Source organism: Miscanthus floridulus, chromosome 1 (assembly GCF_019320115.1).
Source record: "Miscanthus floridulus cultivar M001 chromosome 1, ASM1932011v1, whole genome shotgun sequence".
Taxonomy (NCBI): Eukaryota; Viridiplantae; Streptophyta; class Magnoliopsida; order Poales; family Poaceae; genus Miscanthus; species Miscanthus floridulus.
Window position 1 is genome coordinate 40,937,473 of NC_089580.1, and position 20,915 is coordinate 40,958,387.

A 20,915-nucleotide genomic window follows, 5' to 3' on the forward strand; every position below is an offset into this window, starting at 1 on the left:
CTCTTTTGAGAACATTATTTCAGGTGATACTTCTCTTACAGTGAGACACTGTATTCCTTTTCTCCCATGTTTAGTCACTTATTATCATTTGTCTCTTTATTAAGGTCTTGATGCATTTATTCAGCCCTCGCAAGACGACACTGCTACTTGTTATCCGTGATAAAACAAAGGTTTATATAGTTCCAGGGACTAAGTCTAGTTTCTTTCTCTATTTCTGTAGTTTGATATTTTCAGTTTGTTTGACTTTTCTCGTGCTCTGATTTTTTCATGTATTTGCAGACTCCACTGGAGTACCTAACACAAGCTCTCAAGGAGGATATTGAGAAGGTGGTAATGCTTTATTTTCTGCTTACCTGCTTTCCTCTTTGTCATGTCGCAATGCTCATCAATCACTGTCTTTTGTTATCAGATATGGGACTCTATTCAGAAACCAGAAGCTTACAAGGAAGCAAGCGCTTAGTGATTTCTTCAATGTCGGTGCATCAGTTTTCTGAAAGTAAGGCTTTCATGCATCAACTGACTCATATTTTCTACAATATAAAGGCTGGAGGTCACCTGCTCTATCGAGTTATGAAGAGAAAGAAGAACTATTTAAGGAGTAGGTAGACTGGACATACAATAACTCTATTTTTCTCTCTTCAGTGTATTCCCGTTCCCTTCTCTTCTCTATTGGATGCAATTGCATTTGTTATGAAATTTTCATCTTTAGTGGAACTTATGAGTTCAGATTTATGCATGCCTTATTTCACTTAATGATACAGAAGACATTTTACTAGTACTATGTCATATATTTTTTTCCTTGCGAGTTGGACAACTAAGGCAGAGGTTTTATCATTCAATTGCACCAGGTGGTCTTGCAGCTGATAGAAGAGGTGTGGTACCTGCTTTGGGCTTCTGTCTCAGTGCACTGAAGATTTGGAAAGTAATACAGTGAAAATAAGGACCTTAACCTTCCTGCTCACAAGGTTATTGTGCCATTATTTGCCATCAATGCTACAAAACTAAAGTAGTAATAATTTGTGTGTGTGGACATGTCGACACTCTATATTTGAAATGTCACTTTTCTTGTATTTTGTCTAGGTCATGGTTGCTACTTGTTCGATGTGAAGAGATTGCAAATGAAAAGCTCAAAAACTTTTTGTCCAATAAGGTGACAATGTTCTTATGTCATTCTGTGTTATTGTATTTGTTTGATTGGCTGAATGGGAATTATTCTGCTCTGTAGGGTTGGTTGGAGCTAGATGCAGCTATAAAATCTGGTCTGTCCACCAAGCTTCGGAATGAGGCTCAGTGCTATTCTCGACTCTTATCTATCAGAGTGGGTGATCTAACTAATTAGCATCATAGATTTTCTCATAGGAAGTTAAGATAAACACAAGTGGCTGCCATGAATCTGTGTGTTCAAAACCTGAATTTGCTAGATTTAACTACTTGCTTCAGTTCATTCTCTTGAGTCTATGGTAACCTGCCCACAATCTTGCTCTGTTTTGAGGCTCTCAGTCCTCTGTTACATACCTGCCCTTCCATGCACCAGTCACCTTGAATTCTGAATCTGAATACCACCTGGTGTTGTGCTCCTACCATTTATGTTTTGTCTTTATGTGGTTGTTGCAATCATTGATTTCTTTAGGTAAGGTTTTGCAAGTTAGGATACTTTGAACTGTGAAGTTGTTGCACTAGGACAACAACTGTGAAGTTGTTAGGATACTTTCACTTGTCTTTCTATGGTTGTTGAGTTGTTTGTTGTGATTTGTGCCAACACACACCTATTTTTTGTCCTTGTCCTTCCATATAAAAAAATTGTCTCTTATGATTTGTGCTAACACATCTTGAAATCTGTTAATTGTGATTTGTGTCAACACACACCTCTTTTTTATCCTTGTCCTTCCATAGAAAAAAATTGTCTCTTTGTGATGTGTGCTAACACATCATGAAATCTGTTATTTGTGATTTGTGTCAACACAGACCCCACAAAGTCAGCTCCTCCTACCTTGAAATATTCTCTCGTGTGTTGGTTAGGCCACTACTGTCCTAGGTCCTAGATCGCTTGGCATGTTTTATATTCTGTAAGTCTATATGGTGGGGGTAGATAAGTGGAAGGAAACTGGTAAGTATTAGCTATCTATAGAAGTTGAAAGTGGTATGTTACTATTATTACCTGCTACTGATGAAAACAAGACAAATATAAAATTTCGGTTATACAATTGCAATCACCGATAATATAAATTACAGATATTGGGCACTGTAATTGTAGTTCTTAGCATGTGTAATTTTAGATCTAGGCATAATTTAATTTAATGTTTGTAACATCCTACTCATTACTTAAATTACATAAATATATTAGCTACTTAAATTTTGCTTCTATCTGCTGATCATCGTGAATTGCTGCATGTCTTTGATCATCGTGTCCTTAGTGTGTTGTGGCTTGAGAATCAGCGCTACCATTTGATGTTTCCTTCCTCTTCTTTCTTTTTGGCTTCACCGGGGAGCCTACAAAACATTATTAGTTCATATAAATAAGAATTTTTGCATTTAGATTCAAATTCTATTTGTATGTACTTAAATTCTATTTGTATGTCCTGAAATTTTATACCTACACTGTCTGTGCCATTTATTTTCTTCTTTTTCTTCTTTTCTGCTGCCACTAGTTTCTTCTTTATTTCTTCTATATGTGTCTTCATTCTGATAGGTTTAGGTGGCCTTCCCTTTCTCTAAATTCTTTCTGGATCATCTATTTCAGTCTGTGGATCTCCAGCTTGTGCTGCTATAGTTTCTCCTTCTTCATTTCCTTGCTGGTCATTTTGTGCTTCACCTGTTTGCTGAGCAGATAAGATTCTATCTAAATTGATTTTCATCTTGTCGAATTCTGCCATAAGGTATTCCATGGCTTTCTCATTTTTGATCCTTTTGAATTGAGTATTGTTGATCTCCTGGATAATATGTTAATCTCAACAATGAGCTTGTTGCAACTGTTTCTTCTTCTTGTCTTTCAACATGTACCTTCATATCATTTTTTTCTCCACCTTGTCTAAGAAGTATTTATCTGGAATTGTGCTGATTTCCTTTTCAAGTGACTATTTTTAGGATATGAGAGCAGAGTATCCCATCTTTGCTGAATTTTGCACATATGCAGGTTAATTCTTCTTCGCCTTCTGTTAGGTCAGTGTTTACTGTATATCTCCTGAACCTATGAACCTTCCTGAATCTGGTTACTTTTTTTGCCACACCTCAAATGTTTTCCCATCTTCAGTTTCCCTATAGTTCAGCCTTGATGTTGCCTTCAGTTGTAGCTAGAACTTTTTGAATATATTTCTGTTGTATAGCTGTTGTGCCTGCTGCTCTATTCTATAGCCTGAATATAAATTCCTTTGGCCTTTTCTACTTGCTATAGCTGTCCTCTAGCCTTTCTGCTCGATTTATGGTATCAACAATCCGATTGTACTCTTTTAGAAAGCTGATGATACTATAGGTTGGCCCTATATAGTCTTTGAACCTCGCATTTGTTGCCTCACTCCTGGATGTGGTCTGTACGAAAGGGAAAGAAGTCATTTTTGTAGTAGACCAGGATAAACCTTTTCCTCATTTCCCATATTTTAGAAAAGTAGTGATTCCCTTGAAGGTTTCTTTCCTCAATCATTCTCTTCCAAAGTCGCTCAAGTTCTTCCACTATTAGACTATTGTTCACTATATCTTTGAAGTCTTCATATAGTCCTTCGTTTGCTGCAAAGACCTTAACATTCTTATTGTAGCATTTGGTCTTTATGTGGAACAAGCAATTTTAGTGCTTTGTGTTTATGAAGACTTGCTCTATTGCTGATTTCATCGCCATGTCTTGGTCTATGATGATCGTTTGAGGGTGTTTTCCTCCCATTGCATCAAGGAAAGTTTGAAATACCCACTTAAAAGTGTCCACTGTCTCATCATGCAGGAAAGCACATCCGAAAAGGCAACTTTGCCCATGTCCTGTGATTCCAACAAATGGTGCAAAAGGTAAGTTGTATCGGTTGGTCATATATGTCGTGTCAAAACTTACACATTCTCCATAATCTGCATAATATTTCATAGAAGAACAGTCTGTCCAGAACAAGTTTCTCACTCTCTTGTCCTCATCTAAATCAAACTTGTAAAAGAAAGACGGATCCTCAGTTTGTTTCTTTCTGAAATAATCCAGTACTTGTGTTATATCTGATCCTTTAACTTCTCTGTTCAGCCTTGTCCTGTAGTTGCTGATATCTTTCTTTTTCATCGGTAGAGCTGTAAGCCCCCCTCTAAGATACGATATAATAGAAACCATCTTCCTAGTCAGGATATTGTTATTGTTCAGAGTCTTGATAAGTCCTTTTTCCATTTCTGTCATATACTTGTGACCAGAAAATAGCTGATCCCTGTCTCTAGGGCATAGCTCATGATTATGCTCCAAATCAAGAGTTTTAACCTTCCATACACCTCCTTCTTCTCTCACCATCATAACACAAGGACAATCTGACTTCTGCTGAACATTTGTTTTCCTTCTCCTTACCGATTTCTGTAACAGAACCGACCAATTATACGAAATTAAGTAAGAAAATCATCCACCAGAACAGACGATTGAGCAAACTTAAGCTCATATAATCCGGTAGTCCGTGAAATCACGAAGGATTTCAAACCAACTCGTGTCCCAGCCATGATCGTAATAAGTTTAGCGGTCACCATCACATATTACATAAAAGTTCGAAATCTCAAATACATCAGAGTTTCAACATAGTTATTACAAAACCAGTTCGAATGAAAGTAGCGGAAGTCATTTGTTCAAACCACACACACACTCACGCGGAGTTTAAATATAGTGCCAGCGAATGATCATCTCCAACAAAAGCATCAGATGAGACGTAAGGAATGACCATGCCCATGGTCCTAAGCATCACCCATCGTAGGATACAGGCAGTTGATACAGTAGCCATAATACATCTGCCCATCTGCAACAAGTGGGAATAAAACCCTGAGTACGAGAAGGTACTCAGCCAGACTTACCCGACATAACCGAAAATAATTGACACCAAGGATTATGAAGGGCTTTATAGTAGGGTAGCCGACTCATTTGCAAAAAGAAGCATTTTTAGCATTTCAAGAACCTTTCTAAAAGCATTATTTCCAAGTTAATTATTATTAACCTATCAACTAGAATTGCACCTATACTAGAGTAAACATGTGATTAAGCAGATAATGATAACCAATGATCATTAAACAACTTCCATACTGTCATATTCACTATAACTGTCCAAGTGTTCCATAACATTTACTACGATGAAGTAACTCAAGTCAAGTGCTCACTATCCAGGAGCGATGGCGATTCGAATCGATTCCTAACCAGCTGGTGATTTATTCCTTACACAAATCTCACTCACCCGCTAAAGTGAGATATTGATCACTGAGTCAACTTTCCAGGAATCTCGAGTTTGCCAGGAACCACATGTACCCGGGGGCCGACCGACTGCACTTTGGCCTTATCATCCCGCCCCCGTGTCCTACCACACCTACTTCGGCACAGTGCGCTGCGGGCAATCCACTCGGCCCGAAAAATCTCCCAGCTTCATGGTCGGAAGGTACTTTATCCGGCCAGCTAAATGTAAGGCATGCGTTCAACATGACTCGAGGCCCAACAACGGTCGGTCCTTAATCGACACAGACGGAAACACTACAGTCCAAAACTCTGCAAGTCTCCGTCCGGTCTCAACTTCATTTAACACTTAGTTATACCATGACTTCATAGTCATCCAAGCAGATCCAGGTAACCACCTATAGCTCGCAGGTGACAGGAAATCACCCGACTTCTACCGGTCTAAGCCAGCTAAGCATTGACTCGACTGCGGATACCAGGGTAACAAGGATATAGTATAACAAAGGTAAGCAAGGTATAATGCAGCAACGGTTGCAAACAACTCCCTGAACGTAATGCATCAATTAAAGTAAAGCATTTAATTAAATCATTGCAAACCGGGAGAAAAATGCTCCGGGGCTTGCCTCTCTCGAAGGAGCTCGGGCGGTGATCGGGGCACTCCGGAAGTTCCTCAACGTCCTCCTCGTCGGCTTCTGGCACTTCCTGCTGCTGCACCTCGAGCTGCTCCTCGGGTATGACGACTGGGTTCTCGGTTTGCGATCCTGTATGATGCAATGAGCGTAAGTGATTATGCAAACGGTGCATCGAAGGAGATGAATGCGATGGATATGTTTAATGCAAGGTAGTCAACATCATCCAAGAAACTATACTACAAGCACATGTCATCTACTGCATCCTCTTCTACTACTAATATGTTGAGTTAACATATCTTATGAAATGCTTCAAAGATACACCAAAGCTTTACTAATTTCTTAATCACACTTAAAGCAACACTTGCTTAAACCCTAATTAATAATAGGTTTGAATAGCAACATATATTTCTGATGCTCCTAAAAATCTGAGAAAATTACAGTAGCATAATACTACCCTAAACAGACTACCATAAAAATTTCATGGCATTTGGATAAGTAAACTATCCTACACAAAAATGACAAGCTATAGCATAAAAATGAGCATGAAATTACTTTGTACTATGAAAAGTGTCAACCAACAGATTTAGTATTTTTCCTAAGTTCTAAACAGTCAATAATAACTGTACAAAAATTACCACATGCATGTTTTATACAAATTTTGCTCTCTAGCAAAAATAACAAAATTCAGCCATTAAAGGTACTTGAACTACACCTCAAAATTTTCCCACAGCACATGCATGAAACATATTTTTCCTAGGAAGTACATTACATAATAAGATTAACAAACTTGAAATCATATTTTTCTGAAGCCTATAGATTTTTCTACATATTTTTTCAAGTTATCAGCAATATCCATGATTAAATAAAATCCTACAGAAAAATATCCCAAAAATGACATGCAATAATTTTCCCAAGTAGATCTGATGATAAGGAACCTAGCAAAATTTGTTTCAACAAATTTGGAGCAAGTTTGATCACCCAAATATTTTTCAAACCATTTCAGATTTCAATTAACAAATAATAAATGGAAATCAATTCATTTAAGAATACTGGGCCGGCCCGTGGGGAACAGTTGGCCCACGGCCACAACCGGCCTGCGCGGCCCGAGCGCGAGGGAAGGAAGACGGCCCAACAGGGCGTCAACCCACGGCCTGGCTCGGCCTGGCCAGCCGAGGCAGGGTGCCTTGCCGGGGCGCGCGCTGGCGCGACGGCGCGGCTCGGCCAGCGGCCGGCGGCCATCTCCGGCCACGGCAGCGCAAGCGAACGAGCGCAGGAGGTGTGCGAGGCAATGGCGAAAGTGAGCAGGCAGCCAAGCACGGCTGAGAAGGGGAGGAAGAGGACGCTCCACGGCGGCCGAGCACGGTGGCGCCATGGACGTCGGTGGCGAGGCGCGGGGAAGCTCACCCAGGGCTCGGAAGGCGGCGCAAGCGCGAGCGTGAGCCGAAGGGAGGTGAGGCGGAGCTGCGGGCGCGGCGAGGGCGGAGCTCGAGCGCTCGGCTCTGGAGGGGGAGAAAAGGGAGCGCGGGCACGAGTGAGCGAGTGCGCGAGCACCAGCAGGTGAAGGCGGGCGCGTGGGCACGGTGTCAGGCCGTGGCTGCCGCGCGGCGGGCGACGCCGGCGCGGAGTCGCCACGCGGCGGGATTCCTCTGCCGCGGTCGCGGCGTGGCGCTGCGACGGGCGCGCGAGTGCGGGCGAGCGGGAGAAAGAGCCGGCGCGCTGGGCTGGGCTGGGGCGCTGTGGGCCGGCACGGGAGAAGCGCGAGGCGCGCGGGTGGGAGGCTGGCTGGGCCGGCTTCGGCTGTCGGGCCAGAAGCGAGGCGGTGGCCCGTTAAGGAAAAATGAAGATTTTCAATTTAAATTTTCAAGAGATTTTCAATTCCAGTTTTTCAAATCTCATTTTGAGCAAGAAAATGACATCTTTTGAAAATGGACCAAAAATGAAAGTTGCTTAGAATTTAATTCCCTACAACTTTGCTTTTATGACCAAAGTTCAATTCTATCTAGATTTTAAATTATAGACTCAAAGTTAAATTTTAACTCAAAACCCTAATTTTGGGAAATTACTTTGGAAGCAAAATTTTTGAATTAATTTGAATACAAACCTTGCTTCAAAAATTGTGCTAAATAATTCTAGATGATTTACAAGCATAACCAATAATTTCTACTCGACTAGCAAGCAAGAATCAGAGCAAAACAACTCTAATAAGTGTATGCATCATTTACTTTTCACAAACATGTTTCGTATGTTTTGAAGTAATGTTTCAGTTGTTATATGCAAGATTATGCAGGTATGATTAGGATGCTTGATGATGCATGATATGTATGATTAGCAGTGCCTAAATGTAGGCATAACACCGGGGTGTTACAATTTCTTTCCAACATCCTTGTCTACTTCAGCTTCTTCTTGCTCTAAACACTTTGGTTCCTTTTCTTTTCCTTGATGAGTGCATCTCATTGTCACTTTGACTACCTTATTATTTCTCTTTTTACTTTGAGTTCTTGTCGTATGTGTTATGGCAACTTGAAATCCAGCTAGGAACGCATAGAAGTTGAAGAAATGGTGAGCATCATCCCTATTCTTAAATTCCATCGATAGCTGTGGGGTGTACTTGCTGTTGATTGGTGCATTATTGCCTTCAGATGCTGCAACCTGCTCATTTTTTATGAATTCTTCAATCTCTTCCTCCGTTAGTTCCTGGCTGCCATTTACATGTTCATTTATCATCTGTTACTGTTGATGTAATATCTGAACTTGTTGGTTCTACTGCTATGATCCTCAAGTCATTTTCTCTCATTGTTGGTTGGTCATCTTGATTTTCATGCTGCACCTGTAAATATATTAGCAACAGTCTTAGTTTCTGAGTAATGTCATTTATAGTACAAATATTTTTTTTCAGTGTGGACTGAAATAGTTGAAGAGATCATTTTTTATGTACCTCATCAATGTCCATATTATTGAATACATTAGTTTGCCAATGGTATTGTTGAATTTCAGATCTATCATCATCAGCTATGCTTGTCGTTGCTCCATCATCATCAGCGACGATTGCCATTTCTCCATCCTGTTTTTGCGAAGATAAGTTTTACTTTGATGCCAGTACATATTTGTATTGCTTATAAATGTGATCAAATTGGCTCAGCTGTCAGTATCTACCTCATATGATAGCCTTGACTCTGATATTGACCAGCCAGTTTGTGGTCCAAAGATTCCATCCAGATCTTCAAGTCTCATATTCTATTTTATTTGTTTGATAATGAGAATGGTTACCATTTATAATATAACACAACTAGTTTGACAAGCATATATAATATAGTTTTACCTCATTCTTGTCATTTCCAAGTATCATCTTTGTTAATGATCGTTGCATCTCTTCATGTTGCTGCACAGTTTATAATGAAGCATTGAAATTAAAGTAATGTTATGCTGATATTACATTGCACATATGTGTGTAATTTACATATGTCTGAATTGTAATTTTTGTGTACTGGTATTATAAATTTTACCTGCGTATTCCAGTCAGTCTGATTATCTTCCTGAGAGTTCCTGATCTGTTCCATCATAAGTTCAGTGTAGCCTCCCTGCATTGAAATATATTTTAGTCAAAAAACAACCTTCTTATGTTGGCATTTTTTTATTCTAAGCAATAATTTTGCTCACCTTTTTGTATCTGTAGGTATTTGAAAGGTCACTGAAACAATTTGTGCCTGCAAATATTTGGTAAGGAGCTGACTGCAGTTCCTTAATTGCTTCTTGTGACTTCACTGATGTTGGATAATCATCACATCTACTTGTTGTGACATACATATTATTCTGCTTCATAAAAAAAGCAAGTAGCTGAGTACTTACATAGCTTTTCATTACATCATTGAATTGTGTTTCTTACCTCTAGTAGTTGATCAAACTCGACTGGTGCTTGTATTAGTTGCATTAGGGAAGCAATTGAAACCTGCAAGAAAATGAAGAAGCCATTAGTTCTCATTTATTTATTGTTTGTGTCAACTGTTTTGAATTAGGAGTAATTTTACATCATTGTTGCTTTCTTCTTGGTGAATCATTTCCTCATAATTCTGAATATGATATTGTGCCTCTGATATTTCCTACTGCTTTGTTCTTCTTTCTAGATTCATATTCTGTTATAACATCCAGATTTCATGTTTTGACAGTTAGAAGGTTTCTCATCATTACATATTCTATGCATCTAACACACACAAGGAGATTGGATTCAAATTATCGGTGTACTAACCTTGGCTGTTGAGGTTTGTGGTTTCTCTTTGATCTGATCTCTGTCCCTTTGCCCTGCTTTGCGTGTACAAGTTGCATGAGCCGGATCTTTAAATTGTATACATGTACAGTATAATTGCATTAGCAGCAAGTACAAGTTGCACTATGTCAAACGTGCAATTTCCTTATTTTTGTTCTGTAATTTAATTACAATAGTAATATAGCAAATGCATAAGAGATATATTTATAATTTTAGTTGAGGATTGCTGAGTGGTGTGGCTATGCTTGTCTTGTACAGGAACATCACAATAGTCCTAGCAGCAGCTTGGCTGCTGTTTTCAGTTTGGCCCTGAGTTCTAGAAGCTACTGCTCTGCATCTTCGATTGTCCTAAGGAGTTGCTTGTTCAGTTTTTAGGTGTGCACCAGTACCTTAGTTGCAATTTTCCATCTCTTATGCAACTAGAGCTAGCTAGCTAGTAGCTTTTTGATGAACAGGGACATGATTTAGAGTGACTTGTTGATGTGGCTGTAGAAATACTTTTAGAAAATTGGCCTAGAAAATTCGATTTGTGTGTGTGTGTGTTTGATTTCTGCTAGCTACATGTGTGTGTGATCTCATGCTCTCAGCTTTGCACTATGCTCTTCGCAAATAATTGGTTGACGAACTAGGGTGTGATCGAAATAATTGGCTAAACCCCCAAGTGTTGGACCTGCTTCTTGTGCACACTGAGCAACCAGGGACACGCCCTGCTGTTGTAGCAAGCACAAGCAAAATGTGATAATATTTTCCTGTTAGCGTTGTTTTTTAATACTTGTTCCTGACTGAGTAGGCAATGTTTAGGAATAGGATTATTCTCAACAAGTCAACATTGCTTGCAGCACCACTTGGTCTGTTTGTACATGCAATGTGATAATATCACCTGGAAAATGAAACTAGTATATGTAGATACTATCCATGTGGATAACCTTATATTTATTTGGTCTGATGTTACAGGTGTTGCAATTCCTCTCTGGTCAAGGTTTGACTTCATTAGGTGGTAGTGGTCAGGTAGGAAGTGATGGTGGCAATAGCAGTGGAGCTTCAAGAGCGGCTGTGAAGGAGAGGTCAGTCTGATACTATAATTATTTGAGGATTGCTTTCTTGCACAAGTTGTGAAGTATTGTTATGTTTTTGGTTTCTTCCTGTGGTGCTATCAGATTCAGGTCTTTCGATGTGTTATTTGAAGAGATCTACCAGAAGCAATGTGGCTGGTCTGTTCCAGACACTAAGCTACGTGAGTCACTAAGACTCGTAGTTGCTGAAATCCTCCTGTTGCCTGCCTACCGATCTTTCATAAAACGTTTTGGGTATGCTGCTCTGACTCCTTGTTACTTGTCGAAAGTTAACCTATGAGCCTAGGAATCAACTATTTTTTCTAAATGATACCTGCAGTATTCCTTCTGCTTCATGTTCGTGGTGCTTAAACATATTATTTTCTGATCATTTGTAGGCCTCTCATCGAGAATAGCAAAGCACCTGGAAAATACGTGAAGCACACTCCCGAGCAACTCGAGCTGCTGCTGGGCAATTTATTTGAGGGGAAACAAGAACGCGCTTGATAGTTTGGTACCGCAACAATGATGTGATGTCTTTTCCATGGATCTACATTCTCCGAGTCTTTGATCTGAGTTCCTATTGTTTTTTGTTGCTTTTTCAGAAAGTAGATTCAAAAGATTGGGATACTAACCTTTGCTGATGAGGTATGGATCAGTCTTCTAGTTCTTCTTGAAATTTCCTGTTCTTCTTTGTAATCTGATGTCTCCCCTTTCCCGTGCCCTGCGTGAGCAGAGCAGAGGCTTCCCCCACGCAGATCTGTTTTGGTTGGCTTCTCTCCTAAGTCTTTATATTCCTATATATTCATGATTTTGGGTTTTTGTTATGGGCTGCTACTGTTAAATGGGTCAATTTATAATTTTAGTTATATTCTTATGTATTCATGGTTTTGGGCTTCTCTTATGGGCTGCTGCTGTTAAATGAGCCATTTTGTCATTTTAGTTAATGGGCCAACTTTGGTTGCACAGAAATTATAACAGATTTCCTTTAAGTGGGCCTTCTTTAAAAACGTGTGGGCTACCTTGTGCTAAAACACATGGTTTCTTCTCTCTTGAAAATCATGTGTTATGCAAGCAACCAACAACCATGTGCTAGCTTATGCTAAAACACATGGTTTTTTCTCTGTTACAAATTATGTGTTTTGTAGCTAGCAAACAATCATATGCTATCTTTTATTGAAACACATGGTTGTTGGGTAGACAAACTCTTATTTTAACTATGGTGTTAGGCACGTCGACGAAAGCCCAACGATTCAAAGATTTGGCGGCGCCGGCTCTACAACATGCATATATTATGCTGGAAAAAAAAAACTAGCAAATCCGGCTACCTACTGCCTATCTCAACTGCGCGTCAACGCGTGATCGCCGGCGAGCCACACTACTTGGATGGAGGCATGGAGCTGGAGACCACCACGGCGTGCACGCCGGCCGTCCTGGATAAACAGCTGGTGCTAGTGCGTGCATGTCCACGTCAGCTGCTTTTATTTGGAGTTTTTGTGGCGTGTTGCCGCTTCTTTGGATAATAACCGCCCAAGGCCTTGTTTAGATTGAAGATTTTTTCAACCCGATGAATAGTAGCACTTTCGTCTTATTTGGTAAATATTGTCCAATCGTGGACCAACTAAGCTCAAAAGATTCATCTCGTGATTTCCAACTAAACTGTGCAATTAGTTATTTTTTTTACCTACATTTAATGCTCCATGCAAGCGGCTAAAAATTGATGTGATGGAGAGAGAGTGAAAAAACTTGGAATTTGGGGCTCATCTAAACAAGGCCCAAGTTGCTTTCATTCAGCCAATTAACCGAAGAACACAGGGAGCATTTTGCGAACAGGTGCACTCGGTGGGCATTTATACAGCTCCACTTCACCAGAGCACCAGAGCCCAGACTCCAGACAGAGAGGCCATGGCGTTGGACGAGTCGTTCAAGAGGCCGGGCACCGTGCCGTTCAAGTGGGAGGTGCAGCCGGGCATCCCCAAGCAGCAGCAGCAGCAAGACCCAGCAGGTGCCCCTCCATCGACTACTCCGAGGCTGGCGCTTCCTCCCGCAGCCCGGGTCGGCACGCTGGCCCCCGCGTCGTGCCGGCGGGGCTCCTCGTCGGTCGCGGCAGCCCCGCAGCCATCGCCGTCGCACCGGCGGTCCATGTCCGCACGCTTCGCCACGTCGCTGGCGCTGATGCCCTTGCCCTTCACGCGGCGGGGACGGGGAGGAGGAGGAGGACGCGCCGGCGTCGCCAAGGACGACGCCGCTGAATTCTGCCTGCTGTACGCCGAGAATAAGATCGTTTAATCTTTACGTAGATATATAAGTAGAAATCAAATGTATGTATGTGATCCTCCGATACTCGTATATGAACAGTCGACTTGAACAGAGAGAATCCAGTGCGTACTAGCTGTGGATGATGTGGACACGACACGTTCCGTGTTCACACACGACACGCTCTGGCGGCCGTAAGCACGTCGTCGTCGTCGCCTTGGCTCGCCCGGAAGCGCGTCGAGTGCCCGGCTCCGGGCCTTTTTCTGGTAGCGCAACCTAGGCCGCCAGCCCAGCCATGTGCATGGGCTCTCAACACAAGCCTTTTAGAGGCCCAACCAACTCTAAGCTGAGGACGGTGGACCGACTCAACTCGGCAGTTAGGGTTGGTGGACCCGCCCAGCGCTCACCGTCAAGCAAACGAAGCAAGGAAGAATACGGGTGAATCTCAACTTGACAACTCCTGTAATATTCTATCCTTGAATTGTTGTTCTGCATGCAATGCTCATTCTGTCACCAGAACTGCAAAATCTGTTATCACTTCTATTTTTAGCTATGTTAATTAACATATCTCCGGCACGGTCACGTGTTCATCACTCACTCACTCACCAGCACTTTCCAGTTCTCACCGACTTCACTCCTGTGTTGGGCTGGGCAGAGACTGGGTGTCAGCGCTCATTGGGCTGTCAGTTTTGTCCGGGACGACCCGTCATTAACGCGTTCGCTGGGCCCGTCGGGAGCCCCACAGGTCCAAAAGAGAAGTGGGTCTGGTGCCTCCAAGGCTCCAACGCACACCGTCCACACTACAGCACAGTGGGCTACTATACAGGTACCCCGGGTACAGGTAAACAGAACATGAATGAGCCCTTGTTTAGTTGGATCTCAAAATCCAAAAAGTTGCTACAGTATCTGTCACATCGAATGTTTGCGGCTCGTGCATGGAGCATTAAATGTAGACGAAAAGAAAAACTAATTGCACAGTTTGGTGGAAAATTGCGAGACGAACGTTTTAAGCCTAATTAGTCAATGTTTAGACACTATTTACCAAATAAAAATGAATGTGCTACAGTAGCCCCAAAATCCAAATTTCGCGAACTAAACAAGGGCTGAATCTCCTCCCCTTGCTGATGCTGCCTACTGTACATGTTTCATCGCTCCAATCCTCGGCTCTGTTCGGCAGGACTTACTGTTGCTATGATTGATTTATAGGGCTGATTTGTTGCGTGAGAAAAATACCATTCCATGGCTGAAAAAATAGGACTGGTTCTGGCTTATAAGCTCAAGCGAACAGAGCCCTCGACTGTTGACTACAGTAGCACAACCGCATCTCAAATATTCCTGGTTCTTGCATTAATACTTTGAGAAGAGAGAAAAAGAGATTTGTTTGCTGTTTTGTTCATCTGGCAAACTCTCACATTGGAATCATGCACCGCAAAGATAATATACAAATACGAACCAATTGCATTGCCAATTGCATCGTAGGGCTTCACACAGTGCCAGCAGGGTAGGTAAGATCTTCTACTTGTACAACAGAACCAACTCCTAACCAAGAGTCTGTTCGCTGGTCGCTTTCTGGGCTAATAAGCCCGGCTGGTGCTGGTTTGTTGGGAGAGAAAAACACTGTTGGCTGATTGATAAGCCCCGACTAAAACACGCGAACATGCTGCAAATTAGCAACACTGCCATAGTGCCAAATCTGCCAACTAAACTAAAATGAGCAGCAGCTGTCCACTTCCCACCGCCTGATCTCAACAAAAACAATCATCTCACCAATCGCCACCAAACACATGAAACCTGCTGTACATACTACTACTACTATGGTGCATCAGAGATCTCCAGTGCTAGTCACTAGTCAAAACTCGACGATCTGCTCCAGTAGCCGTCGGCCGAGGTGTCCACGGTGCGCTCCGTGCTGCTGCAGTGCGACAGCGTGTCGTCCTCCTCCACTCCAAGAAGCGCGAGGTTCAGATACGACTGCATGTTCACGTCAAGGGCCGCTGCCGTGGCTTCCTCGTCGGACCCGTCAAAGCTGGCGGTGACCTGCGTCCTCGCCCAGCCGATCGTCTCGTCGTCCCCTTGGAGGAGTTTCAGCACCTGGGTTTGGTTTTGCAGGGTGTTTGGGGTCAGAGTTCTGCAACGCAAGCCATTTTTCTTTTTATGGAATTGCAAGTCGACTTCCATGTTTTCTTACCAGTGACATTTCAGGTCGAGAATGAGAAGATGTTCTCGTGCAAAGCGAAGCAGCGAGCGTCATCCTCTCCATTTCATCGCAGTCGTAATCGTTCCCCAAAAATGGATCAACCAGTTGTTTAATTTCTCCACTGGACAATAAAGGCTTCGCCTGTTACCAAGAACGACTACATTATTATTATTATTATTAGAAAAAAAGAGAGAAGAAATAGCTGTTTTCTCATGTGCAGCAGCAGTTATCATAGTACCGAATCTACTTTAATATCATAACATGTACTTAATAACGAATTAATCAGCAAGCAACATGTGGATACAGTTTTGTTGTTAGGGCATGTTACTGATCAAGACAGCTTGCATAACAAACAGAGAGTTGTAAAGCACTTACCCAACCGACCAGGCTTTCTTGACCCTTTGCACTTCCTGGTGTAATGGGTTTCCTTCCTGAAATAATCTCCAGTAGAACAACTCCAAATGCATAGATATCAATCTTCTCGTTGACCTTCCCGTACGAAAAATATTCGGGTGCCATGTACCTGTACAAGAGTAGTTTGTTAACCACTACAGATTTGTTGTTTGCTAACATAACAGCAAACCAGAGCCCAAAGATTGATACAGACCCGAAAGTTCCGGTGATGTCAGTACATGTTAGGTGGGGAGTCGAAGCCGACACTCGCTTTGCTAACCCAAAATCGCAGAGCTGAAATTTCCAAAAGGCAATGATGTCACAACCAGAATTAACATTGACAAATGGTGTTACTAATGGTTGTTACAAAAATCACAGAGCCGGTGTTTCCAAAAGGCAATGATGTCACAACCAGAATTAACATTGACAACTGGTGTTACTAATGGTTGTTACAATGCATCACTGCTTACATATCAAGCTAACTAATTAACCCACATGTCTCACATTTTTTCCTTACTTAAAAAATATATTCACTACATAGATCTAGATTGTGGGATGCATGAACTTGTGTCCTACTTATAGCTCCAGGTTGAATATTTACCCGTGCCCCAAAATCCTCTGAAAGGAGGATATTTGAAGACTTCACATCTCCATGGATCACAGATTGAGTCACGCCGCCAAGATGGAGAAATTCAAGTGCTCTTGCAATGTCGATTGCTATCTTAATTCTCCTCTCCCAGATAAGAAAATCCATGTCATCATTCTTTCCTGAAGATCAGTGACAGTTACAGATAAGAGTCCAGCTAGCAAGAAAGTTAATGACTGAAGAGATAGTTATTGGTTACATCTTGAAGCTTACCATGAAGAGCTTTGTCCAAGCTCCCTTGCGGCATGTAATCATATGCCAACACAAGGTTGCAGTTCTCGAAGCTGAATCCCCTTAGTGCAACAATGTTCTCATGTTGCAAGCTGGTTACAATCTCAATCTCCGTAATAAACTCATGTATTGCATCAACCGATGGTTTCAGAATCTTTATTGCAGAAAATGTTCCATCGTCGAGTCGTGCCTTGAAAACTTGACTGGTTCCACCCTTCCCAATTAACATATCTGCATCACCTTGAAAGAAAGTTAAGTTTTTGAACTTGTTAAAAGAAAAATGTATACCAAAGTACGCTGCTGTAAGAGGGAATTACCAGGTGTGTAGTTGGCCGTTGCAAGTTTCAGTTCTTCATAACTAAACAACCTACAAACTGAAGAATACTTCTCTCGAAGTGATTCCAATTCACTGGGAGGCCATACTACATCATAGAAAGCGAAAGAAAACATTGATACTGGCTCAACAGCTGTAGTGGATTCAGTTTCAGAATCACAGTTCAACCTTGGACTTGCATCCGATTTCAATGATTTGCCATCTGGGTGGACCGAACTGTATCGGCTCGGAAGTCTCATTGCCCATTGAACCATTGAGTTTTTTGCCCATTCCAAAGATGAACTCCTATGATGTCTAAAGATTCTTCTATGGAGGTGACAGCGGTCAGGTCTTCTTTCTATCATCCGTCTCAGTGACATCGGAGAACTCGAGGGTGTTTCAGCATTTCGTGCAGTGTCTTTCGGTGAGTCCTCAGCTTCCGTGGATACAGCAGAAGAACTCCGTTCAGTGGTAGTCATGCTAACCGAGCCATCCTTCTTAATAGGTGATGTCTCTGAGTTCAGATTGATATCACTGGAGAAACTACTGCTACGCCTAATCATACCTCTTATACCAACAGAACGTTTGGATCCCCCAGAACTCCTACCGGGTCGTCCACTCCTCGGCAGCCGGCAGTACAGATCACCATCTCCTTCCAGTGATGGATTGGCTGGTTTATCATCTTTTTTATTTGCATTTGAACGCTTAGAATCACCAGTACTCCTGACTGAATGGCCGTTCCTGGGGGGCAATAAGCAATATAGCTCCCCGGCCCCTTCGGATGGAAGATCCACTGAATCATGGTCTTGCCTACTAGATGTACTTGCAACAGAATCGCTACTTCTCCCAGGAAGCACACAGTACAACACACTGGCACCCCTACCTGGAAGCTCGGCAATCTCATCTCTCTGTTCAACAATTGGCTCTTCAACCTTGCTACTAGAAGGATCTGCATCGATCTCAACCTGACCCGTTGACAAATCCGCAGGGACCACGCTTGAGACCAGCTGTTCGTCTTTGATGGTGTCCTCCAATTCACTTCCCTTGGTGCCAACATCACGCGTGGTGTCACCCTCACCACCATCTTTAGGTTCTTGTAAAGATAGTGTGCCCCCTTTAGCCTGACGGGCTTGGAAGGGCACTACACAATACATCTCATCATCACCACACGGAAGAACATCTGCTGAGACCTTGCCTGAATGGACACTCGACTCTCTCCGGAACTCGATCTTGCCATTGCTTACGGCAAGGACCGCACACTTTGCGGGCAGCTTCTTTGCGCAGTACTTTGCAACTGAATGCGAGGACCTGAAGAATGCAAAGCGCCATTTACAACAGGGCAGTGGAGGTAATGATAGAATGAGAAAAGCTTATATAGCTTCCGTAGTGGAAAGCCACTGAGCATCCAATGCTGGTGGCACTTTACTTACGAAATCGCACGCCTCTTCTTGGCGACGCCGAGGACAACCTTGGCGGCCCCAAACAGGCTGGCCTCACGAACTAGCGCCTTGCGCACCGACGAGTCCTTGCAAATCTTCAGCTTTAGATTGATCTGCGCAGCACGCACCAGGATAAGTTACAGAGTACTACTAGTACCCAGAGAAAGCAAGAAATTTCAGGCGAATTCACCGCAGCGGCAAAGCCACGGGAGAATAATGGGGGCAAAGGACTTCAATCCGGTACAAAAACAAAGCGAACTTGTACTGGGTCATAGAAGGCAGGCCATAAATGAAGTGAAAATTGCATCTTTTTTGCACGATAAATGTAAAAAAGCCAGGGCAAAAATTGAGATTGTGCCAAAATTTAACCAATCGTACGCCCGCGTGGAATGAGTATCCGTTAGCCAAGCGCGAAATGGAATCAGGAGAGGGAGGGAGCCAAGGCGAAGAGAGAACGCGGAGCAGAGAGCAGCGACCTGCTTGAGGTTGCAGAAGCCCTCGTAGACGCCGAGCATGGCCTCCAAGTCGACCGCAGCCGCCGCCTCCGCGGCGGACGCCAGCACGACGTGGACGGCGACGACGCGGTCCAAGGGCGCGGCCACATTGACGAGCACCCAGGTGAGCAGCGCCCGGCTCTCCGCGTCGTCCGCGCGCACGCCGACGACCACCGTCCTCCCCTCCGCTTCCGCCTCTGGCGCCTTCCCCGAGCACCCCGCCTCCTCCTCCTGGACGACCGCCGCGGCGTCGTCCATGGCCTCGGCCGCCGCCGGCGACCCTTGCTCCTCCGCCTCCTCCCGCTGCTGCGACTGATGCGTCGGCGGCGCCTGCTTCTTCCTGGACGACACCTTCATCTGCACGGCCGCGCGGCGTCGCTCGGCGACTCACAGGGCGGGGGCGGGGGCGGATGCAGCGGCGTGCGTGACCATGGGCACCCCTGCCCCCCGACCCGTGCTCTTGTCCTGTGGCTCGGGCGCCGCGTCCTGTTCCGTTGGACCGGTGCTCCTGCCTGGCAACCGTCGCCCGCCTCCTGCCTGCTCCTCCCCCTCGCCGCGGGCGCCCTCTTGTTCCGTTGCTCGTCGTTGCTCTGTGTGTGTGTGAGCGCGTCCCTCCCTCCCTCCCTCCCTCTCTCTCCGCCTGGGAGGTCGCGCCGGTTCGTGCCCGTTGCTGCCCGCCTCTGGCTGGCTCTGTGGTTTCCCTCTCTCTGTCTCCTCCGTCCTCCCTCCCTTGCTTCGCTTGCTTGCGCTGCGGCGGTTTCTCTCTCCGACCATTTGGGTAGGTTGCCAGCAACCGCTCTTTTCACACCGTTCCGTTGCGCATTTCGCCTGCCGCCTTTTTTTCCCCCTCTTTTCTTATTTTATTTATTATTACGTACACTACTGTACACATACAGTGTGGAATCCGAGTATTTACGTCAGGATTTGTTAACTTTTCCGGATGTTTTTTTTTGACGAGTGGTGCACGTGGTGAAAAGGCGTGTGGCATTAGCGGGGGCACTTATCAGATTAAGGCGTCGTTTTGCAGGGTGTAAAGTCTTGATATCACATCGGGTGTCATATGGGGTGTCGGATGTGGTATTCGGGTACTAATAAAAAAATAAATTACAGAATCCATCAGTAAACCGTGAGACGAATTTATCAAGCCTAATTAATTCATCATTAGCACATGAGTTACTGTAGCGATTTATTGTTAAATTATGGACTAATTAGGCTTAGAAGATTCGTCTCGTAAAGTAGTCGCAATCTGTGCAATTAGTTATTTTTTAGTCTTTATTTAATATTCTATGCATGTGTCAAAATATTCGATAGGATATGATGTAAACTTTTGGGGATGAACTAAACCTTGTTTAATTTTAGGGTGTAAAGTTTTAGGATGTCACATCTGGTGTCACGATAGAATCAGGAAATGACCATCATTAGATCGTTAACCCTCTTCCAAGATTGTAATAACGTAGCGGTTAGCCATCGGTAATAATCTCTTGTGCGGCTTTGACAGGAAAATGTGCTGATGCCTGTGCTGCTGCAATTCTGACAGGAAAAGTACTAATCGTCTCGTGTAGGAGTAGCAATTATTTTGGTCAAACCTGACGGGTGCCGCGTGTAGACGATGGCTACGGTAGTA

The 20,915-nt window shown here is 43.4% G+C and overlaps 2 protein-coding genes and 1 pseudogene across 2 annotated transcripts; 1 reads left to right on the plus strand and 2 right to left on the minus strand.

The window, feature by feature from the left end:
• Positions 1 to 2,711: 2,711 nt before the first annotated feature.
• LOC136455290 (uncharacterized) lies at positions 2,712 to 9,867 on the minus strand (annotated as a pseudogene).
• A 3,339-nt stretch (positions 9,868 to 13,206) lies between these two features.
• On the plus strand, positions 13,207 to 14,295 carry LOC136480428 (uncharacterized). The gene has a single exon (XM_066477973.1). It carries the CDS (start codon positions 13,228 to 13,230, stop codon positions 13,609 to 13,611), a length of 384 nt encoding a protein of 127 aa, XP_066334070.1. The 5' UTR covers positions 13,207 to 13,227; the 3' UTR covers positions 13,612 to 14,295.
• Positions 14,296 to 14,800: 505 nt separating this feature from the next.
• Positions 14,801 to 19,954, minus strand: LOC136480438 (uncharacterized). The gene is made up of 9 exons (XM_066477979.1): positions 19,274 to 19,954; positions 18,789 to 18,910; positions 17,363 to 18,666; positions 17,028 to 17,276; positions 16,770 to 16,936; positions 16,383 to 16,462; positions 16,151 to 16,298; positions 15,767 to 15,916; positions 14,801 to 15,669 (listed from the first exon to the last, which is right to left on the minus strand). Exons 1-9 carry the CDS (start codon positions 19,646 to 19,648, stop codon positions 15,424 to 15,426), a joined length of 2,841 nt encoding a protein of 946 aa, XP_066334076.1. The 5' UTR covers positions 19,649 to 19,954; the 3' UTR covers positions 14,801 to 15,423.
• Positions 19,955 to 20,915: the final 961 nt, after the last annotated feature.